At 37.0% G+C, this 27,515-nt stretch overlaps 1 protein-coding gene across 7 annotated transcripts in view; it reads right to left on the bottom strand.

Moving 5' to 3' along the window:
* OSBPL3 (oxysterol binding protein like 3) overlaps nucleotides 1–27,515 on the bottom strand; it is a 116,276-nt gene that overhangs the window by 24,300 nt on the left and 64,461 nt on the right. For 6 of the 7 annotated variants that reach the window (XM_081344854.1, XM_081344857.1, XM_081344856.1 and 3 more), the window contains 9 exons: nucleotides 25,377–25,550; nucleotides 23,168–23,291; nucleotides 20,868–20,971; nucleotides 20,657–20,749; nucleotides 14,438–14,594; nucleotides 13,662–13,792; nucleotides 9,003–9,110; nucleotides 1,078–1,212; nucleotides 376–469 (listed from right to left, as the gene is read on the bottom strand). In XM_081344854.1, coding sequence (XP_081200980.1) covers nucleotides 376–469; nucleotides 1,078–1,212; nucleotides 9,003–9,110; nucleotides 13,662–13,792; nucleotides 14,438–14,594; nucleotides 20,657–20,749; nucleotides 20,868–20,971; nucleotides 23,168–23,291; nucleotides 25,377–25,550 — 1,120 coding nt within the window. The remainder of the gene's footprint in view (nucleotides 1–375; nucleotides 470–1,077; nucleotides 1,213–9,002; nucleotides 9,111–13,661; nucleotides 13,793–14,437; nucleotides 14,595–20,656; nucleotides 20,750–20,867; nucleotides 20,972–23,167; nucleotides 23,292–25,376; nucleotides 25,551–27,515) is intronic. The other variant, XM_081344858.1, reaches the window with a different exon arrangement.

Here is a 27,515-nt window from a genome sequence, read left to right as displayed (position 1 = left end):
AATCTTTTGCCACAACTTTATTATTTATACACTGCAAGATGTTGGGAATGACTGGGATTGGTAAGCCTGTATAAGAAAGGAACTTTTTTCTCCCAAGTCACAAATTATACAAGATGCAACATAGGGGAAGAGTATGTAAGAGAGAAAGAACATAGAACATTATCAGTGTTGGAAGAGAATACCAGAAGGCTACGCATTAAAATGTGAGTTATTCCTTCTTTGGATATCACTGCACGTAATATCAGAACTGCAGAAAGTGATTGTTTAAAATGGAAGCCTGAACTTAATATGCATATCTCTAGGTTACTAATTTATCAGTACTTCAAAATTAAAAAAAAAATCAGAGACCAGAAGTATATAAATAAAAACTCCTACCAAGTGTTTGCCTTTCATTCTCAATGTCGTTACTTAGGTTGTCTTCGGAAATATTATCACTTATATCACTGGCATATGAATCATCATCAGACACCTGGGGAGGAAGGAAACATTCTTTTATGCTGAAAATGGAAGTGGGGAAAAATCCCTTTTCATATACTGCCACATTTGGGCAAAGGAAGTAATATATCAAATTTGAAATGGATATTGCAACAATAAAATTCCTTTCTAAGCAACTATTAGCCTGTGGGCTGGACAAGTCTAAAGTAAGCTTGAATATAATTCCCACATTATGGAAAAACTTGCTACATGGTCAGTTCCAATGGAAATAATATTCAAATTTGGGTTAATTAAATATTTCTTCCTAAGAAAAGCATAATAATATCTTCATCTAAGCCAGGGGTGTCAAACTGCCGGCCTGTGGGCCAGACGCATCACGAGGAAACCGTGCCCACCCCATGCTGGCAATGAGGAAAAAGCTCCAATACGTCATGTGACGTCACGTTTGACATGTCTGATCTAAGCACTACTTCTTGTATTCATTCTTTCAGTCTCCTAGTCTCTTAAAAATACTTTAGAAAGTTCCAGTAAGTAAATTTCGCATGCTGGAATAATGTGCATAATGTCACACTGAGATTGCAAAGAAAATAAAGGTCAGATGATTTTGAAATAAATCCAGTGTTTCTGAACTATTTTCCACACCTCATTTTCTGAAGAACTGGCAGACAGCAGGACTTCCTGTGCATCAAAAAATTCGGTGAGTGAATCTGTTATTGATAGTCTGCTTTCATTCGATATCTGGTGAACCAGACTCCTGTTTTGGTGTTCAGAACTTTCCTGCAAAAAAATCCCCCAAAGATTTAAAAATAGTCATGAGCAATATTTCATTTATTATTCAGATAGATTTAAAAGAATGTCTGACTAGAATTGATTCTGGGCCCTTTACACGCAATGAAAAACAGAAACAGAAAAGCCGTATCAAACAGCCTATGAAGTTTTACTAGGGTTCACACCAGAGTCTGCTCACAGCCTGATTTTCAACACTACTTGGAACATCATATAGGGGCACCTGGGATATGCTATCCCACAGGGCAGGCACTATAGCAGAGATTATATATTCTTTAGGTACACATGGCTATACAGGTAGCCCTTGACTTATGACCACAATTGAGCCCAATTTTTTCTCTCCTAAGCAGACAGTTGTTAAGTGAGTTCCGCCCCATTTCTTGCCACGCTTGTTAAGTGAATCACTAAAGCTGTTAAATTAGTATACCATGAATCTGGCTTTCTCATTGCTTGCCAGAAGGTTGCAAAAGGTGCTCACATGATCCCAGGACACTGCAAGGTTATAAATATGAACCAGTTGCCACACATCTGAATTTTAACCTCATGACCATGGGGATGTTGCAACTGCTGTAAGTCTGAAAAATGGTCATGTCACTTTTTTTAAATGTAGCATCTTTAAAAGTTCACTAAACAAATGGTTGTAAATCAAGAATTAAAGCCTTTTTGAGCAGGCTTTTGAATGATGCCCCCTCAAAGTACCCTAGGAAGGAAAATACAGAATCATAAGAATTTTATATATCTAACACCTTTCTTAAATACCGCAGTTTCTAGTGGCAGTTAAAACTGAATTTCAAGGTGGAAGTCAAGAATTCCCCCTTCACTAAATGATACTAGATTGTTACAGATTACAAAGTCCTTCAGCAAACATGCTGATTTTAAAACAGAGGGTCAACCTGTGGACCTGACATAGTCAGCTAAGCATGTATGTAATTGCAGAAGCTGCTTATGTTCCATTTTTTGAGTCAGGAAAGGTAGATGGGTGTTTTACTTGGTTTATAAAAACCATTCTAAGGTTTTTAAATGAACTAATACTAGCTAGGGACTTTCACCTCAAAATGGAACTAATGATTTATCAACATCCCTGTAAGCAGTGATGGATAGGAAAAAGTTAAGGCAGAGAGGTGGCAAAATCCTGATTGGATGGAGAGTCAAAAAGCCCATTTAAGCAAATCAACAGCAAAACAAAAGCAGAATTGCGAAGTACAGTACATCGTAAGAAGCTAACATATATAAAAGGACAGGGACAATAAAGCCTAAGAGAAACTGACAATATCAAATAGAAATACTGGATATAATGGCCAATTATTTTCTGTCCTTTCATCTCAGTCTTTGCATTGCCTTACAATGTCATTGCTGTAATATTTATCACTTATTTGAGAAATCAGTTAATTTATGCACACTCATGCAGGATTTGGGTTCAGCAAAAGAAACATAGTGAGGCAGGTGTTAATTTGTTTCTGATATTTTTCATCACAAAATAGTTTCTAATAATACTTAAATTGACAATAGTTATTGACATAAAGAAGCCTAAAGAGATTTTTCATTTGATCTGTGACCTCATGTGTTCAATTAAATAATGTTCAATTTTTTTGTGACGAACAGCACATCTTTATTAATTTTTACACTTTCTGAGTGGCTCAAGATCTCAGTGAAGTAAAAGAATGTCACAAAAAAACCAGAAATTGCCACCTCAATTCCTCCCAACTAATTCATTTTTGTAATGATAAATGAATTTATCTTTTTCATAAACATGCTGCTTTTATTTGACATTTTTATTTGATATGTTTCAAATTTTGAAGCATGATCTTGAAGGCTTCTGTCATCACAAAAACAAGGTATGCAGTTTGTAGATCTTGGCTTTCTGATCCCCCCCCCCCACCAAAAAAGAGCTTACATTCAAGAAACTGAGAACAGGAGAATAAAGAAAATTGGCAGATGGACCCCTTTTTGTTATTTATTTTATTTATTTTATTTAGATTTATATACCGCCCTTTCCCGAAGGACTCAGGGCGGTTTACAGGGCATTTAAAAGAGTCAATACAAACGTTAAAACAAATTAAAAAAGATTAAATAAAACCCTGAGAACAGTAAAAAACCCAATTAAAATTAAAATTAAAAAATTCTCAGCCTGGGCCAGAGAGCCCGAAGAGCCAGGTCTTCAGGTCCCGGCGGAATGAACGGAGGTTGGGGGCAGTCCTAAGCTCCGCAGGCAGCTGGTTCCACAGGGCAGGCGCACCCACTGAGAAGGCCCTACCCCTGGGTGTTACCCGCCGGCAATCTTTAACCGGCGGCACCCTGAGAAGACCCTCCCTGTGGGAGCGCACTGGACGAAGGGAGCTTGATGCTGGCAGCAGGTGTTTCCTCAAATATCCCGGACCCTCGCCATTTAGGGCTTTATAGGTCATCACCAGCACCTTGAATCTCACCTGAAGGGCAACCGGAAGCCAATGCAGCTCGCGGAGTAGAGGTGTTACATGGGAGTATCGGGAGACCCCCATCACGACTCGCGCGGCTGCATTCTGCACCAGCTGAAGCCTCCGGGTGGTCCTCAAGGGCAGCCCCATGTTAGACTCACTGTAAGCACTGTTGTCATGAAAATGTCTGTGGCTTTTATTTTGCAAACACTTATCTTTCCAGTTAAAGATTCCTTAGGAATTTGTTGGAGAAAATGTATTTTGCTGACTTTTTGATCAGAGGAAAGCATAATTAGCTAATTTAATCTGTCCTCTGAACATTGTCAATAGGATTAAGTTCAATGGTTTTTCTCCTCTACAAATGTCTTCCTCTACATACTTGTGCTTTTTCTGATAATTTAGTTGTTTAATATTCAAGATTTGATTAATATAGTATACATATTACTTGCAGTAAAGATGTGATTTGTGTGAAATGCATTAGGAACACTTTTCTCCATGACTTTGCAAAAGTAATATCTTTTTATAATTTCAATATAAGTATTGTTAGAGTCACTGTAAGCAAATTCAGTATCAATAGCAAATCCAAATGGATCAAAGTAATGTCAAAACAGAAAAGATGTTACCAAAGATGTTATCAAAGTGTAAAGTTTGGATTATGCGATTTCTAAAGCCTCACATCTTTTTCTCTGACAGAAAAAAAGAGATAAATAAGCAGTCACAAGCAACTGGAAAATCGGACTAACCCATAAAACAAAGTCAACCACATACTTATCTCCATTGCTTACTAGTCTGTGTATTTGTAACTATAAATTCTTAGATGATATCAGTAAGACTATTATATTAAGACCTACTGTATGGTTTTAGTTTTAAAACTTCTCCCATTTCACAACCACTTATGAATAATTACATTAAACTTTTTAAGCAAATAAAAATGGATAGTATGAACCTGACCTCAACAATAGCATCCAGCCAGCTGAGTGGGTAGGTACACCTCACTCCGGTTCATTGTTTTTCCCAGTATGTTGATATACTGAAAAGAATTAATCATAATTTCTAAATTTGGATTTGCATAGATAAATCACCGTATGCAAAACTATGCCCTCGGTTCTCCTTTTCAGTGATGCATTTCCTGTTCTCCTATGGGAGAACACTGCCTACTGATGTAGAAGAAGTTCGGGTAGTTACACTAGCTTTGGAAGGCGGAGCAGCTGATTGGATGGTGGCTCTGTACAACTGTAATGCACCCGAATTGAGAAATGTCAACTGCTTTATGGCCGGTCTCCGCAGATGTTTCAAAGACCGGCTAGCAGACAAGAAAGCCCAGGAGTGCATAAAGACGGTGAAGCAAGGAAGAAGACCAGTGGCTGAGTATACCGAAGAGTTCAGAGAATTGGGCAGCCACCTAAACTGGCCAGATGACATCCTGGTAAGCTGTTTCCAGGATGGCTCAATGAAAAGTTGTACAATGCCTATGTAGCTTGTGGAGCCCCAGGATGATTGTACAATTGGTGCCTGCTAGCTGAAGAAGTGGAAGTGGAGATCGATCAACGCAAGCATCTACACTGCCAGTGAGACTAAGCTCGAGATTGCTCAAGCTTCGCCTGCCCCATTTTCGTACCATTGCCTGCTTCAAATGTGGTAAAGAAGGGCATTGAGCTATGGATTGACGCAGCAAGACACCTGCCAAGAAAGGGGATTGTCTACTGGCTGGAAGACCCCTGAGAAACTCACTGCACCCCAGGGAGACTGCGATGAGATCCAAAGAGGTCGTAGAGCTACCCCATGGTTGCGACAGAGTCAAGCTCCAACTCCACGCTACGATGACCCAGAAGGGATGGAAAGCGACCTCGAAAACAACTCATTGGTGAGTGGGCCAACTGACCCCATAACAGTGCCCCTAGAACTTTCCATACTTGGCATTGGGAGGACAGTAAAATTAGCAGCCTTGCTGGATTCAGGATGCACCCAATGCATGATCAGCCCAGAACTAGTCAGGAGACTAAAAATTCCAATTACTTTTTGCCAACTGGATGGCTCAGTTGCAGGGAGGGTGCCTGCCAGTTTTGCCAACAGACCTTTACATATTGTCCTGGGGGAACCACGCAGATTCTAATGTTTATTGTGGTACCAGGAATGGAGTGGCTGTTAAGTTTTGGGACTGGCTTGGCTAAAGAAATGGAACACCATGATCAACTGGAGGGAAGAACAGCTAAAATTCCCATGGGGGGAAGCCCCGCACATCTCCCAAAGAAAATGGCGGGAAATGTGGATTACGCCACAAATTTGTCTTTGCCCTCAGTGAGTCACTTGCAAAGCTTCCCAATGGAATATCAAGATTTGGCTGAGAAAAGACTATGTCTTCTTTATCATGGAGACAACTATGAAGAAACAAAATTGGAGAAGATCTTGAGATGTGCGCCAACTGTGCCAATTACCCAAACATCGTACCACCTGTGGATTGGCTGGATTTCAAATGGACACTATGACTTTGGCGGGAGGAGGAAGATTGCTAGTTTAACTATACCTTTTAAGCAGGCTTTTCCCCAGATCTTGCCTTGACTTCCCTACTGTCACTGACTCCTAATAAAAGTTCCTTTTGAGACAATGCTATTTCAAGAGTTCTGCTTTCTTGGGTGGTTAGCTGAGGTGGGTCCTTACAATCTTTTTAACCCATCCCTTCAAATCAGGGGTTTCCATTTTGGAAGATGTATGCCTTGAGACTATTCAAAGTTAAAAAGCACCCACATTCCCTCAAACAAAAGAAATGAAATTGCTATCCTGCCCATTCTAACTGACTACCTTGTTTTCTGCAGATCCTTTAGCCCAGACATGTCAAACTCGCGTCGTCACATGACGTTGTGCGATGTATCGGAACTTTTTCCCATTGCCGGCAATGGGATGGGCGCAATTTCTCCGTGACGCTTTGGCCCGTGGGCCGGCAGTTTGACATCCCTGCCTTAGCCTAAGGAAAGAAGGAAATGTAGTCCCAGCCGCAAATGTTTCCCACTTTTAAATTACTATGCAGGGTGTATGGGAAGCCCTAGATTATTTTGGATGCAATTTATTCCCCAATGTATATTATAGCAAGTGCAAACCTGTGTGACTATCCATTAGTGTAAACAAAATGGAATGTCTACAGAAACAAAATGGTGTAATATAAATGTGGAAAACTGAAGTGTCTGTTTAGCTTATAGCAGATGAACTGATTAGCACCATAAGCACTAAAGAGCCATAAATGTCAAAAAAAAAATACTGGTCTACCATTATAGCAATAGCTTTCATGAGACAATAAGAGAAATTCCATTGCACATAATGGCAAATGCCTTGAAAATATCTCATAAAAATGCAATGTAAGTTAGAATCCATTAACATCTGATCTCTCCAATTGTTCAGTTCAAAACACAGCATACTCACAAAATATATGACTGGAACACACCTATATTATCTATTTGCCATGAATAAGTTAAATTCATTTATGTTGTTTTAAAAAGTCATATAAACTCAGTTATTATAATATTCTTATATTATTTCTTATCTTGAAATCTCACTTACTCCATTGTTACAAAGTTTATTTATTTATTTTATTTATTTATTTGTTTTATATACCGCCCTTCTCCCGAGGGACTCGGGGCGGTGTACAGAGCAACGTATGTATACAGTTAAACAATAGTAAAAACAAATGAACCCCAAGAGCTGTCAGGCCAGGCCGGCCTGTTGGAACAGGTAAGTTTTTAAGTCGCGCCGGAAGGTGCGAAGGTCGGGGGCCATCCGGATATCGGTAGGCAAGCTGTTCCAGAGGGTTGGCGCACCCACTGAGAATGCCCTCCCCCTGGGGGCCACCAGCCGGCATTCTTTGACCGGTGGCACTCTGAGGAGGCCCTCTCTGTGGGAGCGCACAGGACGGTGCGGTGTTGACGTTGGCAGTAGGTGCTCCCGTAGGTATTCCGGACCCATGCCATGTAGGGCTTTGTATGTCATCATTAGCACCTTGAATTTCACTCGGAAGGCAACCGGAAGCCAGTGCAGCTTACGGAGGAGAGGTGTGATATGGGAGTATCGGGAGGCTCCCAGAAGTCTTCGTGCAGCTGCACTCTGCACCAGCTGAAGCTTCCGAGTGGCTTTCAAGGGCAGCCCCATGTAGAGAGCGTTGCAGTAGTCAAGGCGAGAGGTCACAAGTGCATGGGTGACTGTACGCAAGGCATCCAGGTCCAGATAAGGTCGTAGTTGGCGCACCCCTCTCGAGCTGCATAAGCCAGCCAGGAAGGGCACGGGTCCAGTAAGCATGTGGAGGAGCTCAACCTCCTCATAGTCCTGTCCACTTCCTTTGGAGTCACAGGATCAAATTCCTCCCAGATGACGTCGACAAGACTGCCCATGTCCTGTTCCTCAGACTCTGCCCAGTTGGAGTCCAGGCCGGTTCGAATCCGAGCGATTTTATCCAACAGATATTGACCGAATTCCTCGGTTCGACCCTGTAAGGGTTCCTCCCTCACCTCTTGGTTCAGAAGGGAGCGAGTCACTCTGAACAGGGCAGCCGGGCGATTATCTGCGGACGCGATGAGGGTGGAAAAGTAATTGGATCTCGCCACCCTTATCGCTGCGAGATAGTTATGCATTCTATCTCGGCCTTCCCTAAGCTGATGTCTTCCCAAACCTCCCATTAGTATGGAGGACATCAGAACTGTACTCCCAATATATTTGAAGGGCACCTGCTTAAATAAGGGTCTGTTAGCCTACTGTATTATATCTAAATGTATCTGCATTAATTTCCATCCTATTTCTACGTAGTTATTAGTGGCAGAAACATATCCAGCAAGAAAAGGGAAACTAGGCAATTGATAAGATTTTGTAGTTCAAATTAAATTTTATTTTTTATATCTTATCTCACCCACCCACCCCCAAAAGCCCTTTTTAACAATCTGAGTGGATTGGTATACTATAATCTTTATCTTGATAGGTTTTCTATAGTGTTATTTTTTCCCCAGACTGGGTTAAAAGATTATGTTTACAAAGGCAAATTAGTTTCTGACAATTATTTGAAGGTTTTTTTCCTTTCTGTGCGAAAGTTTTATAGAAGAATTTGGTATATAAAAAATTAAAACATGGAATATATAAACTGTTGAGCAACACTACAAAGAATTGTGAAAGGCTTTTGCAAAAGATTTTACAGCAGAAGTGAAATAAAAGCAAGCAGTGTGTCATCAAACAACAATGAAAGCATGCTGAAAGCTGAAGTTATTCTTTGGATGGCATTCACAATTAATGCCATACTATGTGATGAGAAGATTCATGAGGACAAGATAATGACCAACTGAATGGAGAGATGCAACAAGAAGTTTTGCAAAAAGACAGGAAATCTATACCCACCTTTACAAAATCAGGGCTCGAATTTGCATTAGCAACTGAATCAAGGAGCATAGATTCGGCATGTATTCTGCATAACTGTTCTTTAAGATCTGTGTTTTGTGCTATGGCCTGGAACATTTAAGAGAAAAAATAAGGTACATTTGGGCCATCAAAGTGTGTCAGCTAATTACAAATAGTTGTCTCTCTGGCATAAAAAAGAGAGAGAAAAAAATGGAATTCTAAGAGTATTTGAGGCCAAGTATTTAAATAGTAAGACCTGTATAGCAAACAGAAAAGCAACCTTTGCAAAGCATCAGCTCAGAGAGCAAAGATGGGGTTAACTCTGGGATGAACTTGTGCTATAGAGTCTCCATCATGGTAAATTTTCAAGTATGATCTGCAGTCAACCTACTTGAGAAGGTAAGTGAAGATGGTATTAAATGGTATTAAATCTGTGGCATACTGCACTGCCAGCTTATTGGGAAATAATGATTTGGTATATATATATAATCAGCCCAGGTTCGAATCTCAGATAAAGGGTATGACTGACTGATGAGAACATAAAAAGTTCGAAATGATCATCTCAGCCTCCCAAATTCTTTATTAGCAATTTGAATAATTTACACAAATAATGAGCTGTCATAAGTTGACTATATCCTGTGGATAAGCCTTGAGTCAGGCCAAAGCAGGAAAGAAAGAGTTAATTAGCAAGGTGCATTCAAAAAGCCTTGACAAATTCTTAACACACACACACACACACACACACACACACACACACAAATATATAAATATATAAAAATAAAAAATGTAGTCAGAACCCAGAGATATTTTTTAATGATCAAATGAAGGAAAAGTTTAATCTTCTTTTAAGGTTATATCATCGTCTTCTAAATCTGGTTATAATGAAAAACACACATCTGACATTACACATTTAACATCACACGCACTTGAGAGTTATTACCGTAAGTTTCCAAGAATACACAGGCAACAGATGAAAGCAGAAATAATTTCAAATAAGATTATTTAAGATTTATGGATAGTAGTTGATTCTGCCATTTTTTAAAAGTATAAGGTAGATATCTTACATTCCTGACAGATCCTTGGCTTTTTTTACTATATTCCGGGAATGTAATTTTAAGAAGTGTGATTAATGAGTTAGGAAGTATATATGCTAATTATCTTCCAAATTCCTCTCCATTCCATTTAATGAATGCTGCCACCAACACCAACTAGGTTTGAATATCCATTTCTCTTTCCTCCAAAGACAGCAAACATTCTTCTAGCTTTGATTTATGTTAGAAAATAATCATTGCTAGATGAAAAAGATAACTTTTTCTTCTATTAGACAAAGAAGTTGAAAACCACTAGCTTATTCAAGAAAGAAAGTTCAACATGCAAGCCAAGCTTGCTTCTGTGCAATAGTAGCAGCAGCGTGGTGCCTTGCCCACTTAACTACAACATAAGCAAAAGACAGGAAAAGCATACCAATGTGGTAATAATTGACATTAATCTCTGAATGACTAATCACGGCAAGATCAAACAAGTCTCCTCAGCAAGTGGGTGTTACATGATTTTTTTCAAGCAGAATACAGTTTTTAAGACGACTATGACTAACCACTTGGGAATTTGTTAATTATCTTTGATGTCAAAAGCAACGATACTGCAATGTTATATCCATTTATCTGGGAACAAGCTTCAGTGCATTAAATAGCAAGTCACTATGAATAAGGTTTTGGAAAGTTTTAATTATTCAGAATGTCACTGTCAATACATGTATCAAGTGTAGCATGCTAAACAGGTAGATGGATAGATATAATGTTGTCTATCATTTTGTTTCTGTTCTTTGTTGATTTAAAATCTGTTTGCCAGCCAGAACTGCTACTGTATAAATTAATATAATTAATAAGTAAAAAAATGAAGAAAATACAAGGAGTTTTAAATTTAATCCTGACAGGGGATGATATATGAATAAATAAAGTACCGAAATTGATGTGGGCAATCTGAAAGTATTTTCATTGCCAATATCCAAATATATCCATTATATTTGCAGGTCACATTTTTTCCATCAGTCATAATCATATAAAGTACTGCTTACTAATAATGCTGAATAGTAGGAAACATTTTAAAAGGGTGTCTATAATTCATACTTATTACAAAAAACTCTGAACCAGAATCAGGAGCAACTTCTGAATACCAGTTTGTAACTTAGAAATTGTGTCAGGGAAAATTGTTGCCCATTACACTTCTCTGGATTGGGTGGTCTTGTGCACTATCATTCATGCCTGTGTGACCCCCTCTTCCCCCCATTTTGGATTATTGTAATATAGACCATACACGGTTCCAACTTTTAAGTTCAATTTGGAAACCTTAGCTAGTGATAAATACAGCAGCTAAAGCAGTTGTGGCTCCAGTTAATTTGTGCATGTGAAATCTTTGCTTTAAGAACTGTAAGCAGGATTATTGTTCTTTGGAGAGTACAGCAACTAAGAGATGAAGGCTGTAAAAATATTTAAGAATATTTAAATGAATGGGTAGGATACAGTGGCTATTAATATATAGATCTTAGCACCAAAGTTGTTGATGTACAGTTTAAATATTGCTTTTTATTTTCACACATACAAAAATCATCTTCTAAAATTATCAACATAACCTGATATTTCAATAATATGTGGCAGACTTTGCTTATGGATATGGAAGAATAGGGAACGATAAAAGAAATCGAGACAGATGAAAACAGAGCCACACTTCAAAATGAAAAGGGAAAATACCACTTTTCATAATACTCTTATGAAACTCTTAGAATGTACATTATACATTCTAAAATAAGCAAAATAAGATGATATATTGCATCATAGTTTTACCAACAGACTTTATTTATTTATTTATTAAATTTTTATACTGCCCTTCTCCCGAAGGACTCAGGGCGGTGTACAGGGCAATAAATATCAAAATGTAAATACAAAAGTTAAAAAAGAGATTAAAAAGAATTAAATAGTTATGCCCAATAATACAATACTAAAAATGTGTTAAAACCTATTTAAATCCAACCCCAAACCCATCAGACCAGTCCAGATTGTTCAAATAGATAAGTTTTTAAATCACGCCGGAAGGAGCGCAGGTCGGGGGCCATCCGGAGCTCAACCAGGAGGCGGTTCCACAGGTCTGGCGCGCCCACAGAGAACGCCCTCCCCCTGGGGGCCACCAATCGACATTCTTTGATCGGAGGCACCCTGAGGAGGCCCTCTCTGTGGGAGCGCACTGGACGGAGGGAAGTTGATGCCGGCAGCAGGTGCTGCCGTAGGTAATCCGGACCCATGCCATGTAGGGCTTTGTAGGTCATAACCAGCACCTTGAATCTCACCCGGAGGGCAACCAGCAGCCAATGCAGCTCGCGGAGCAGAGGTGTAACATGGGAGTATCGGGAGACCCCCAACACAACTCGTGCGGCTGCACTTTATCCCTTTAAAAGTATTTGTGCAATTATTTATATGTGCAATGCACTGCAACTTCAAGTGTTATGATTTATTCCACCACTCTATTCTGCGCCTTGCTTGCAATCTTGGAACTATATTTGGGAAAGTCTGTATTTAGGGCAATTCATCATCTCCCAGTTTCCTTCCAGTTTCAGTTTCATATATGGACCATTTGTTTTATACCAAGAGAACAACAGATAGATTTTTTCCCTTTTAAAATTGACTGCTCTTGATGATCCCAATCACTCATCAACAACAATGTAAGGAGCAAGTTGTCCAAAGCTAATTGTATTTTGCTTGGGACTCAGATAAGTGAACACAGACTGACTTCTTGAAATTTGTTTATGTTAGTGCAGGCATGTCAAACTTGCGATGTCACGTGATGACGTGTGACATATCGGGACTTTTTCCCCATTGCCGACAATGGGGTGGACATGGTTTTGCCGTGACGCATCCAGCTTGCGGGCCAGCAGTTTGACATGCCTGTGTTAGTGGATAGGTTTTATTCAAAGATTAATGAACTTAAAATTAACGATGGGATTTTATTCTACCTTATTTAGCCAGACTATCAGAATTGCTTTCAAGATGCTTCCTTAAGACTTAGGGAATAAAAATAATGGTGGTCAAGGCAAATGCCAGATTGCCCTATTGCAGGCAGAATGATACAACCAGTTCATTCTATCAATTTATATTTTATTATACAAATTCAAAAGTCGAGTATACAGTATTAAAGAGAAGAGATAAATGGGTAGATGCTCCCACAATCCTGTGTGTCTATTTTTGGAAGTCAAGGTTATAGTTTTGAGAAAGTAACTAGCACAGATCATCCTGAGCACTGGAAATATTTTTTTATCATTAACTTCACTAAATTAACTCCACTACTTGGAGATAAGACTATTATGGAGATAGGACCTATTCACACTAAGTGTACCACTTCACAAAGAATGAAATACATGCCTGTGTGTTCAGCACAAGGACACAAGCCTTCTCTAAAAGCTTCTACCACACTTAGGCAACTCTTGGCAAAATCACAATTTGCAGCTTGTTATAGAAACAAGTGAACAAGTGTATACCAAAGCTCAGTTCCTTTCTTTGAACTCCCCTTGTTTGAAGTAAACTTAATAAAGACAAAAATCAAACCAAAAAGAATTAATGTAATTGATAAGACACGTTTTTGAACACAAGTCCAATTAATGTGGGAACTTACAGATGATAAGGCATTCTTCAGTCCAATTATCTGAGCAGATGGAGATGCGACTGAATCATGGTCAAATATCTGCTTCAGCTTCTCTCTTTCTGTTGAAATCGTACTAAAAGCTGACTTTAAGGTAAAGTACACTACAAAAATAGTTAAAAAAAGTTACAGAAATGACAGTTTGTAGGGCAAAATGTAGAACTATTCGATGCATCACAATGAAGACAAAGAACACCAAAAAAGCAAACACTCCCAAATCTTCTGATTAATGTCTTAAAAATTGTGCATAAAAGAAATACTTGTCTCATTTGAAAAAAAAAGCCTCTGAAATAGCATTCAAATGAATTTAGCTGAGAAAAACTTTGCTGGCACAAGGGTTAAGTTACTGCTTTATTTATTTTATATATAAATAAACGACTAATGCCATTTTTCTTGGACTTGGAGGTCCTCAAAAATTTTTCTATTTTGTTTTAATTAAAATAGTTTACTCTTTTAGAAACCCTTTTTTTACATCACCAATGCTAAAGCTGAAATTCAGCAAAAGGTTTTAACAAATATCTGATGTGTTAAATTATTCCAAAATCTTACATTCAGAACAACAATCAATATGAGATCATTTTCTGGGGTAAAAATAATTAAGAAAAACATTTATAAAATATCTCTTGTGATCTCCATAAATAGTCCAACATTTGATATTCATAAATTGTATGCAATGTTCACCAAATTTAATTTTCAATAATCTACAAATTGTTTTCATCATCTTTCTACTGGGGACAAATCCCAATTACCTTTGTGCGCTATGTGACACAAATCCTCTTGCAATTTAGAAAATTCTGATGTCATCTCAGAACCATTTGAATACATTTTTTCATCCCCATAATCTAATGTAGATAAATTAGGATTTGAAGCATGCAGCCTTAGTGGAGTAGAAAGAACAGCTGGTACCTACAAAGAATGAACATTTATTTATTTAATTTATTTTCATTCATTCATTCATTCACTGATTGTTGCCAATTGTTAGACTGCCTGGATATGTTTGCAGTTTTCTTTGCAGTATTTCAATATTTGCCATTGCTCCTTTCTAGGGCTGAGAGATAGTGATTGGCCCAAGGTCACCCAGCTGGCTTTGTGCCTAAGGTGATGCTAGAATTCATAATTTCTTAGTTTTTAGCATGATGCCTTAACCAATTAATAAAAATGATGCATACAAACTCCCACATGAATGAAATAAAACATTAAGCTTGCTGCTGTATCTGAAATAATGCCAAAGATGGTCATTATACCTGTCTCTGTTTGGCTCTTTTGGCCCACAACAGATTATTTGGAAAAATGATAAATATTCCCTTTCTGACACCCTAAGAAATAGAATTCTTATAAGCAGGTTTCTTTATAAGGAACTAACAGTTTATTCTGACTTCTGGTTTTGCATTGTAATGACACAGCTGAGGGATTGCGGAGCTCCGCATCCCACGGCTGGTTTCGCCCTGCCTGGGGACAATAAATGTCACCCCTGAGGCAGCAAAGGAGGGGCACCCCGATGATCGCAGAACGTTCGATCTGTTTGATCTGGGGGAAGACCTCCCATCCAACAGGAGAAAGGTTAGCTGCATTCCAGTGATTAGCACAAGCTACTGGCATCTGAAGTCCAAAAGCACCAAGAACAACTGTGAACAGCGTGTTGGAGCAGGGTGAGAATATTGATCTTTTCTTCTCTATTTTGAAACTAATTTCCTGGAAAAGATCCCCAAGAAGCAAAAAATCCTCCAAAAGTGAGAAGGGAAGGGAATATAACCCCACCCTTCCATAGATGGAAATGACGATTTAATTTTTATGGGGGACAGAAATACATTGAAATGGACTAATGTAAAGCTATAATTTGGATAAAACTGAAAATTATGGAAAATGTTAAGATTCTCTACTTAAAAGAATATTGATGGAATTACAAGAAAATAATTGTTTTGTTTTAAAAGCTGGAAAATAAACAGACACCGACATCTAGTGGTGGAACAGAGTATAGAATTATAGCCATCTTGCCTCAGAAACTGGCAAGATGCCCAGAAACAGAGTACTTAAAAAAATCATTGGTTTTTAACAATAACAATCTCCAGTGCCTGGTGTACAGCATGTTGTCTTGATTTATATATTTGAGGAAAAAACCCAGCAATAATAATTAGTTAATGGTCAATAATGATTAAATTTGATAATTCCATAATTAGTATATTAATTAATAATATATTTCTTTGATCTTCCCTTCTCCCATTTGTATTCTTCTTCAACCTTAAACAAATATAATTCTTAATATTTTCAATATATAAATGATTAAATATAGTCATTTTTCATATTTATTCAGATAGTGGTAACATCTATGTATAACATTTTTAAAATCAGCTTATATTAATCTTATAACCATCATCTCATTAGTTCACCATGCATCCTATTTTTGTGATTTTTGTTTAAGCTTAATTTCCCCTTTTATTCAAACCATTCTTATTAGTCATTATTTTTCACAATGTTAAGTCATCCAAAAATATCCAAATTTTCCCATTTATGTATACCATTCCCAATTTTTTCATATTTCATGTATTATAAAAATACTGAGAAAAAGAGTACTTTTATCCCTTTGATCCTCAAGGACTCTTAGCCAAACAGAGAACAGCTGGAAATAGAAGACAACACATTGGGCCAGTGATGGGATTCAAATAAGTGAACATCTGTTTCTCTGTGTGGATGCTGCTTCCTGAAGTCCATTCTGGGCCTGGGCAACAAAAAATTAGCTACCGGTTCTGCTGAACTGCTGCAAACTGGCTGGATCCCACCACTGCACTGGGCTATCTATTGCAGAATGAGAAATACAATTATTTATGAAAACTGCTGACCTTCTTGGATTATAAATACTTACTGAGCTGTGATATTTAAGTTTAAAAATAGTCTACAGAGACAGAAATTTTTTGACTTTTTGGCTATTCGCCTAGGGGGGAAATTACTGGATGGTTTTTAAATGACTGAACATTTTGGATTGTTTATAAGGATAACAGATATATAACACTATAGTGTTTGGAATTTAAGACTAGTTGGTTTGATGAAAATGGAGGTTGCATATACAACTAAAAGTGGTAAGAAATCCAGGCAATGTTCTTTTCTAAAATCCCCAATCTGGAACATCAGAGATCTGCAGGAGAAATACTTCCAAGATAAGACAAATATTTTTCAGGCAGAAATGTACACTATGTTACAACTAATTCTAATGACAGTGGCTTCAAATAATAATTCAATTAAAAATAACTTTGATGATATAAATGAACATATTTTTGATCTAAGCTTACAATTAAAAAATTCTCAGAAAATGGTGATAAAGAATGAACAAACAAATCAGATAATAGAACAAAAACTAGAGAAAAATGATTCAAAGATAGAGGCTACTAATGAAGAATACCACAACTTAACACAAAGGAAAAATTACAAGATCTTGCTATAATATTGGAAATGGAAAAAACATTTCATTTTTCAGAATATCAAAACAAACCTGAAGACAAGAAAGAAGATTTGACAAAAAGGACAATAGAGCTATTAGGAGACCACTAGAGTCTGGGAGACAAAAAATGGAAAGAGAAATTGAGGGAGAAGAAAAGTCTTAATGAGTATGAATGGGCGAAACTCCTCAAAAGCACCTTATTCAATTTGTCTGTCCCATTCTTAGCAACACTTATAAAAATACAGGATGAATTATATGGCAAGCTGAACACACTGACTTGGAAGGCTGCTAGGAAAGAGAAGAAGGCGAGAGCCAGACTCAAGAGAGATGATCTGACTTATCAGATGGAGTACTACATGACTAAAAACTTGTTTGAATATGGTTAAAAGAATAGTTAATTTTGGATACAAATGGGTTCTATAGTAAGAGAGGTGTGATTTATTAGTAGTATAGTATTGCTTTATGATACAGGAAATGTAAAAATAATGATATGATTTAAATGAATGAAATGTTTTGGATATTCAATTGTAATCAACGGAGAAAATTATAACTAATAAGAAATGTTCTGAATACAGAAGGGAACCTAAGCTTAAATAAGAACAGGCAAGAACTAGATTTAAGAGAGCTGACTTGGCTTCCGGTTTGCCAAGTCAGCTGTCATGGACGTTTGGAGGACGGCTCTCATCTTCCACGTCCAACATTTGCATCGCTGGGGGGGTCCTAAAAGGACCGAAGAGCCGCCCCAGAGGGGTGACCAGACAGAAGGGGCTTTTGCAGAAATGCGGGGGAGCTGCACCCCCCCATTAGTGTCTGCATTCCCTTTGTACCGGCAGAAGAAAGACTGGCCATAGGAATATGGTCAAGTTACTAGGCTGCAGACAGCCGAAGTCAAACTTACCATCAGGCAACATTAAAGCAGCGTGGAAGAGACGGGGGTAAGATTCCTCTCTTATACCTTAATTTTCTTCTTTTCACCTAAATAAGCTGCTAAGTACTTTCCCCCCTGTGGTGAGGGAGGGGGAAATTCAACCCTCCCTTCAAATAAGTGGTGAGCAAGCTCAGGGGTGTTTTTTTTTTAAAAATGTTGAAGAAGGAAATGGACTAAAAGAAAAGCATTTTCAAAGTCCTTGGGGGACACCCAGTGGCTAAACCTGAAATTGCAATCTGACTTTTAAAAAAATCAAGAAAATATTTAAGAAAAACAAGATAAGAGTAACCTTGAGCACCAGATGTGAAACTTCACTATGGAAGAGTTTCAAAAACAAATCCACGCTATGTGGGAAATATCTTACCAAACTTATCAGTTCCTTTCTACAGCTGGCAATGAAATAAGAGCTTTTGGAAAAGAATTAGAAAGCATCTTGATGAAACAAACTCAAACTCAAATTGTGACTACAACTAATATTTTATTGGGACAGAACTTAACAGAAAAAATTGAACAATCAAATGGCAGAAGAATTAAATATTCAACAAATATTTGAATATTTGCAGATTATAATGGAGAACAGATGGAAAAAATTATTTAGACCACGACAGTTATATCAAGAGGTGAAAATAATGAGAAGATTTGGTGCTGTTAACAGACTCTTCAATCCTTCAAAAGTGGAGACTGGAGGGACATTTCAATATGATATAGCAACACAAGAATGCTTTGATGACCCTGAGGCAAAGAAGCGAAAAATGACATGGCAAAGGAAGAAAGCAAGAATAAGATTGAAGAAATATGAACATTTTTAAGAGGCCTGAAATAGATAATACTAAAATAGACAGGATTGTATTGGGATTACGAGAGATTGTTTTGATGAGTAGACAAAAATACTAACTAAAAAAATAAAAATAAAATAAAAATAAAATATAGATGTATGAATACTAACACTGAAATATTGAGTTCTTTAAATGATATGGGTTAAGATGTATATATGCTAAGAATGATAGAATGTAACTAATATACTTGGATGTAGAGACATGAGAATATGTTGAAATGGAAGAAATTTTGGTTAATTTTTAATATGTGGAAACTATAAATGAGAAAGAAGAATATTATATTGTCCTCCTTTCTCCTCCTTGCAATTGGTATTTTAATGACTACTATTCTAAATATTGTATGACTGATATGGATATGGAAATGAGATAAATAAGAACTGGATTACATTACTAGGTATTGGAGAAAATTGTGTAAAGGGAAAGGAGGTTATTTAGCAATATGAAAATGAGAAATCTTAAACATTTAATTTCAATATTAATGTAAAATTAAAGCTAGAAAAATATATAAGGTGTTTGATGTTTTAAAGATGGAATGTTAAAATATAAAATATACTAAAATATTGATAAATATAAAAAAACTATTTAATGACTGATGGATAGCAATGAGAAGTATGTTAATGTAGATAAGAGATAGTATATATTAAAGGAAAAAAGAGAGAAGAAGTATTGGTTACAATAATTTGGAGATTTGTAATAATATGTATTTGTCTGAAATGGAACTATTGTAACCTGGACACCACGTTGCTTTTTAAAGATACTATTGTAATATTGGAAAACTAATAAAAAAATAAAATAAAAAAAAATAAAATGCCTACTGGAAGGATAAAAGAGAGAGAGAGAGAGCTGACTTGAGATACCAGATGGAATATCATATGACCAAACATTTGTCTAAATGTGGTTAAATGAATAATTAAATCTTGGAAATGAAGGGGTTTTACGGTAGGAGAAATGTGATCTATAAGTAGTATAGTATTTCTTTTTCTTTCTTTTTTATGTTATGGGAAATGTAAAAATATAGGGATGATTCAAATGTATGAAATATTTTGGATATTTAAATGTAATCAATTTTGAGAAAACTATAACTGACAAGAAATATTTTGACTATTGAGGGGAAACTAAGCTTAAATAAGAGTTCTGAAAACAGGAGCTATAGTTATTTACATAATGATTTTTTGCAAATGCAACTTAAAATAAGATGATTAGAAATGACTTTACATACTGATGTTATTGTTAAATATTAGAACAATGTTTATATTTAAATCTGTATGTGTTGATTGTATTAAGAACTACATTTGCTTAATTCTTGGTAAAAGGAGAACCTATTGGAAGAAAAGAGGACCAAGGAAAAGTATGTCTAGTTAGTATGTTGATTATTAAAATACAGAAATTAACTACTATTCACTGTTGTTAAATATATGAACCCAGACAACACGTTATTTACTAAGCACTAAAGATTGTCATTCTAAAAAATCAATAAAATATACTAAAAAAAAGGAAGTAACTTTTTTGTTAAAAGTGAATTGTCCAAAAAGCTCAATAGGCTGATTAAAACAGAAGCTCCACTCATTCCATGCTGCCTTCACAAGCAGAATGAAATCTCTTTCTCGTGTCGGAATAGTAATTATAAATTTTACTGGGAAAAATACCTTTTTGCCAGCAAACATAATCTATCTTAGATAGCTTTCTGAAATAATGCTATCCTAAAATATTTGTGTAAAAACTATTAAAGAAATTTTGAAAATGAAGTTGAGTTATAGAAGAGGTGGTTTACCTGCAACATCCCTTTAGCATCTTTACCAAGAGCTCGAGAACGCCATCTTCTATGTGTTCTTTTTTCTTTTTTGGGGCTTTCAAAAAGGAGACCCTTTACAACAGCACATTAAACAAAGAAAAACATGTCATTTATCATCATTCTAGGAAGAAATCTAGCTTTAGCAAGCAGAATGATTCCCCCATCAGAAGGGGCAATTTTTTCAACTTACTTGCTGAATATTTATGGCAGGTGCTGAATATGTCCTATGGAGAACTTCCATGCTTTGTAAAAGCTGGCTCATCTCCAAGAGATAGTTGTGACAATGGGAGAGGTCTGTTTGGAATAAAAACAATGGCTTTCACTGCTTTGGTGGAAAGAAGAGAGAAAAAGCAAAGAAGAAAAAAGTGAAGTAAACAATCAAACTTCTTGCTGTGCTTAATTGTTGAAAAACATTACTGACAGAATGCAAAAGTTGTTACTCAGTATTTCATACCTGCTATTATTATTCTACCATTTCTAGAATTAACAATTTAATAGTTGAATTAACTATTTAAAAGAGAATATCATTTCTATAATTTTAAAATATAAATATTCTATGAACAAAGAGAGTTATTGGACAATAGCTTCTGAAATAATGCTTTCCTAAAATAAAACTATTAAAGAAATTTTGAAAAAGAATTTAATGCATCTTTGAACATAATATTTTTTTATTTCCTTGGGCATTAACAAAGACTTTTCCAATAGTTTACAGATTTAGCAGATATAATTTACTAAATATTCAATGGTGTCCTATGGTTCTCTGTTAGTTATATTCTTAACAGACAGTTCTGGTTCTTGAAACTGTAATAGTACATTAGTATAATTTACTTACTTGACATGAATGCATTATTGCTTATTCTTAGCACAATGATGCCAATTAATATTATCTTTACTATACAAGTTGTTCTCAAGTTATAACTGTAATTGAGCCTGCAATTGTGGCTGTACGTCATGACAGTCACAAAGTGGATTACCTGTCAGGTCCAAGCAACCAGATCCACAGGTGTAGAATTCAAAGTAACTATTTTATTATATCCTGCCTATAATAATCTCTCCAGCCTGCCTGCTTTCTCCCTGGGAAAATATAGATAAGGCTCATTGGAGCTTGTGGGAGGGGGGCTCAGTTCTGGATCTCTTGTGATTGTGCAAGGATTTAAGATTAATTCTCCATTTGAGACATTCCCCCCTGCTTGACTGGGCGTTTCCCAACAGGATCTGATTATTATTTTTTGCAGTGGTTAAGTAAATGTGGTAGTTGTAAAGTGACCCATTGTTCACTATGGTGTATACTGAAATTAAATGCTGATTTCTGGGGGGAAAAAGCGTTATAAATTGCAGTCATAATGTGAGCCACTTGTTGAGTACCCAAAATGTGGTCATGTGGATGTGGGACGACCAAATGTAAAAAACTTCTAAAATGGGTCATAAGTAGCATTTTCTGGACCTATTGTAAGTTCAAATGCTTGCAAAGCCATTCTGTACATTCTGAGGTGGTATAACTCTGTTCTCCATTTTTCCTTAGAAAGAAAGGGAGATGCTAAAAAAGCATTGTTATTAAATTCCAACATAAATGAACAGCATGATTTCACCAGCTTTCTCTCAATCAGAATTATCAGTAAAAGTATGTTTATTAGTATTCTATTACAATAATATAATATTTAATTTAATGTATACTATAATCTCCCTAAGTAATAAATATTGACTAAATCTGATAATTGGACAAAACTAAAAAATAGAAAAAAGATCTACACATAAAAAAAAGTTTATTTGAATTAAGCTGTAACAGCTAATCCTTCATTCAATATTTCCAAATAATTAAAGTCCCGTTCCCCATGTCCCCATTTAATATATAAAGAAGGAATATTTCCCAGTCTAAACTGCTAATCAGAAAAGAGTTCAAGTAAGCCTGCACATGTGACTGATCAAAACTTCAGGGGAAAACATAATGGTGTTATTATATGTTAGGGACAGAAAAACTTAATAAGGGATGATGCCATGCCAATAGTATAGTTTTGTTTCCTAAGAAGTAAGAACATCTTGTTTGAAAAGCGGTAAGGACACTCTTATATATTTTTCCAAGGAAATAAATTTCACATTGTATTTTACAGGTTTGATTTGCCATGAACCAATTACAGCAGCCCCAAGCTAGGCAGAATAGAACTATTCTACAAAGATAAGGAATGATATTTCATTAACATTTCTAAGAAAGTCCAATTTACACAAAAGACTCTTGTACTCTCATACAGAAAGAACACAAAGAAGTAAGTTTCTTCTGAGGGTCTCCTCATTTTGCACAATTGTGCCTCCTTTCTTTAAGCTAATTATTCAAGTTCTTCAAGCAGGTACCAGCAGTATTTATTTCAATATCACATGGAATAAATTTTTGATTTAAAGACTAGAAAGTAGACATTGTAAGATAACAGGCATATGTCATAATATGGAAGAGGTAGAATACTTAAAATCTTTTAAATCATTCTACTTTCTTTTTACCTTTTGAGCATCTTTCCATATCTTCAGATGGCTGCAAACAAGTTGGAATTCCTGGCTCATTTAAACAAGGGAATGACATAGGACTTCCTGCCTGCACTGAATTTTGCTGTGTCATGCTGCCTCTCTGTTATATGATGATAAGATTTCATTAGTTATAATAAATATGACAATAATCATTTTCCAATGATGAACAGTGCATGACTTACAATTAAGGAACACTTCAAAATTGATCATCAAGGTCTACATTTAAATTCAAAAAATTGATTAAAAAATGTTTGCCCCAAATTAAGGAGATTATATGTATATTCAATACTGTATTAATCTGCTGACTGGATGAATGAAGATTTACACCAAAAAGACAATTGCTCACAAAACATTGCCTTCAATTCTTAAAGGTAAAGGTTCCCCCGCACATGTGTGCTAGTCGTTTCCGACTCTAGGGGCCGGTGCTCATCTCTGTTTCAAAGCTGAAGAGCCAGCGCTTGTCCGAGGACGTCTCCGTGGTCATGTGGTCATGACTAGATGCCAAAGGCGCACAGAACGCTGTTACCTTCCCACCGGAGTGGTCCCTATTTTTCTACTTGCATTTTTACGTGCTTTCGAACTGCTAGGTTGGCAGAAGCTGGGACGAGTAACAGGCACTCACTCTGTTACGCGGCACTCAGAATTCGACCCGCCAAACTGCCGACCTTCTGATCGACAAGCTCAGCGTCCTAACCCACTGAGCCACCGCATCCCAATTCTTAGAAGTTATCAAAAAACAAACAAAAATCAGTAATATCTTTGCATGCTCAAAATACAAATGTTACCCAATTTGCTATACACCATATTATACCAAAGAAGCTGAGCAGTTTTCATCTATATCAGCAGGTTAGTTCAAGAGGAGACTGAAGTCTCCTGAAACAGAGAAGAGCACAATCTGGATAAGAATGCTTTAGACTGAGACCCACCATGGGATAGAATCTACTTGGTGGGAGAGGTAGAAGAATGAAATGGGAGGAAAAGAAACAGAGACATCAAGTACTAAAAGCCAGAGACTGAGCCAGTATCTTTGGCCCTTTCCCTAACTCTAAATAGAGGTAGAGTACTTTAAAATATAACAATAAACATATCTGTTAAATCAACAATATAGAGTGCACACATATGTCATCAGAGAACATTCAAGAGGGTAAGAGTTCCTATTACAAAGCATCTTAAATCTCGAGTCATGACCTTATTCCTACCCTGCCAATTATCAGTAAAAGTGAACAGGAGAACATGAAAGAGTCCAGGCTTGCTTATCTAGACATAGATAACCTTGCAAAAGAATGCTGACTAAAAACAAAAACCTATTTTGTTCCATACTTTCCTATACTAATTAAAATAGAATTAAAAATGCCAGGAGATTACATTTTGTCTTTCATCAAATCCTGAGAACTCACAAAAAGCCAATAACATTTTGATAATGGTTTCTTTCTTTTTAATATATTTTATTGACTTTTTAACATGGCATGGGTCCGGATTACCTACGGCAGCACCTGCGGCCGGCGTCAACTTCCCTCCGTCCAGTGCGCTCCCACAGAGAGGGCCTCCTCAGGGTGCCTCCGATCAGAGAATGTTGACTGGTGGCCCCCAGGGGGAGGGCGTTCTCTGTGGGTGCGCCAGACCTGTGGAACCGCTTGCCGGTTGAGCTCCGGATTGCCCCCGACCTTCGCTCCTTCCGGCGTGATCTAAAAACCTATTTATTTGAGCAAGCCGGCCTGGTCTGATGGGTTTGGGGTTGGGTTTTAATATGGTTTTAACTATTGTATATATCGGTCATAAATCATTTAATTGTTTTTAACTTTTGTACTTTGTTTTTTAATGTTTATTGCCCTGTACACCGCCCTGAGTCCTTCGGGAGAAGGGCGGTATAAAAATTTAATAAATATAAATATATAAATATATAAATATATAAATATAAACACCTTGATATTTGGTAAACAGTGTGTTGTCTGGTTTTATGTTTACAAAGTAATCACTAACAGTTAGTTTCTATATTCCAAAGTCCACATAACAGCTTTGCTTGATTTTCTCTTTGCAACCTCATTTTGATAATGGTTTCTGCACTACATGTTATATATGTTCCCCAAATCCTACCATCAATGTTTGTTGTATTCCGTATAATTATTAAACTAATAAATTAATCCTTAAATGGATGCCCTTAATCTACGATTAAAACAAAGTCTACCTTTTTATTTGCTGTTGATTCCAAAAGACCAGTTACTGAATCTGCAATAGATGTTGAAGCTGAGAAGAAATGATTGTTGATATCATATGGAAACATGGAAATTTCATTTTGACGATACATTCTATGATGACGCAGTTTTGCGACCCACTCTTCAAATACTTCCTGAGATTTTGCCTAGTAGAGAATTGAAAAAGATAGAAACAATAATTACTAAATCCCAATATATAATTCATGTTATATGGTAGTGCAGTATTAGAATGCAATATTGCAGGCTGAGTCTGCTCACTGCCAGGAGTTCGATCCTGATTGGCTCAAGGTTGACTCCATCCTTCTGAGGTCGGTAAAATGAGGACCAAGATTGTTGGGGGCAATATGCTGACTCTGTAAACCGCTTAGAGAAGACTGTAAACCTTTATGAAGAGGTACATAAGTCTGAGGGCTATTGCTATATGGTCTTACTTTCCCCAGTTAGGTCAAAATGATCAATAAAACAATAATTTATCCTTAAGTATTATATTTGTTCACAGCCTGGGCTACTTTCCATGAGGATAGGATAATGCTTGTCCTTGGGAATATAGAAAACAGAAGTTTTACTAGAGCAGATGAAATGGATTTGCTTTTTTAATGAAGTTCTTGTAATCAGTTCTGCTTTTCAACCTAAGCGACAGGAGATAGAGGACTATGGGAAGCAGAAATATACAGTATTTATAAAAGCAAACAACACCTGGAACACATAAACAACAGCACAAAAAAGCAGAAGATATTGACCAAGTATTAATCATAAAAAATCGGAAGTTGCTCAAAGGGTTGGTGTTGGTCTCTCACTAGCTTTCAGAAGAATTTTAAAAACATTTTCAAACAGCCAATCAGCTCAGCAAAGCAAAAAAAAAAAAAGAGCCATACCTCTAGCATTCTATTTCCAGTGAGATTTTTTTCACCAGAGGGTTTTTAAGCTGGAACATACAGGTGAAACTCGAAAAATCAGAATATTGTGCAAAAGTTCATTTATTTCAGTAATGCAACTTAAAAGGGGAAACTAATATATGATAGACTCATTACATGCAAAGCAAGATAGTTCAAGCCGTAATTTGTCATAATTGTGATGATTATGGCTTACAGCTCATGAAAACCCCAAATCCACAATCTCAGAAAATTAGAATATTGTGAAAAGGTGCAATATTCTACGCTCAAAGTGTCCCACTCTAATCAGCTAATTAAGCCACAACACCTGCAAAGGGTTCCTGAGCCTTTAAATGGTCTCTGTCTGGTTCAGTAGGAATCACAATCATGGGGAAGACTGCTGACCTGACAGTTGTGCAGAAAATCATCACTGACACCCTCCATAAGGAGGGAAAGCCTCAAAAGGTAATTGCAAAAGAAGTTGGATATTCCCCAAGTGCTGTATCAAAGCACATTAATAGAAAGTTATGTGGAAGGGAAAAGTGTGGAAGAAAAAGGTGCACAAGCAGCAGGGATGACCGCAGCCTGGAGAGGATTGTCAGGAAAAGGCCATTCAAAAGTGTTGGGGACTTTCACAAGGAGTGGACTGAGGCTGGAGTCAGTGCATCAAGAGCTACCACATACAGACTGATCCTGGACATGGGCTTCAAATGTCGTATTCCTCTTGTCAAGCCGCTCCTGAACAACAAACATCAGAAGTGTCTTACCTGGGCTAAAGAAAAACAGACCTGGTCTGTTGCTCAGTGGTCCAAAGTCCTCTTTTTTGATGAGAGCAACTTTTACATCTCATTTGGAAACCAAGGACCCAGAGTCTGGAGGAAGAATGGAGAGGCACACACTGCAAGATGCTTGAAGTCCAGTGTGAAGTTTCCAGAGTCTGTGCTGATTTGGGGAGCCATGTCATCTGCTGGTGCTGGTCCACTGTGCTTCATTAAGTCCAGGGTCAACGCAGCTGTCTACCAGGAGATTTTGGAGCACTTCATGCTTGCTTCCGCAGACGAGCTTTATGGGGATGCTAACTTTTCCAGCAGGACTTGGCATCTTCCCACACTGCCAAAAGCACCAAAACCTGGTTCAATGACCGTGGGATTACTGTGCTTGATTGGCCAGCAAACTCGCCTGACCTGAACCCCATAGAGAATCTATGGGGCATTGCCAAGAGAAAGATGAGAGGCATGA

Source organism: Vipera berus (genome assembly GCF_964194415.1).
Source record: "Vipera berus genome assembly, chromosome: Z".
Lineage (NCBI taxonomy): Eukaryota > Metazoa > Chordata > Lepidosauria > Squamata > Viperidae > Vipera > Vipera berus.
The sequence above is the reverse complement of the archived record's forward strand: the minus strand, read 5'-3'. Positions and strand labels throughout refer to the sequence as shown.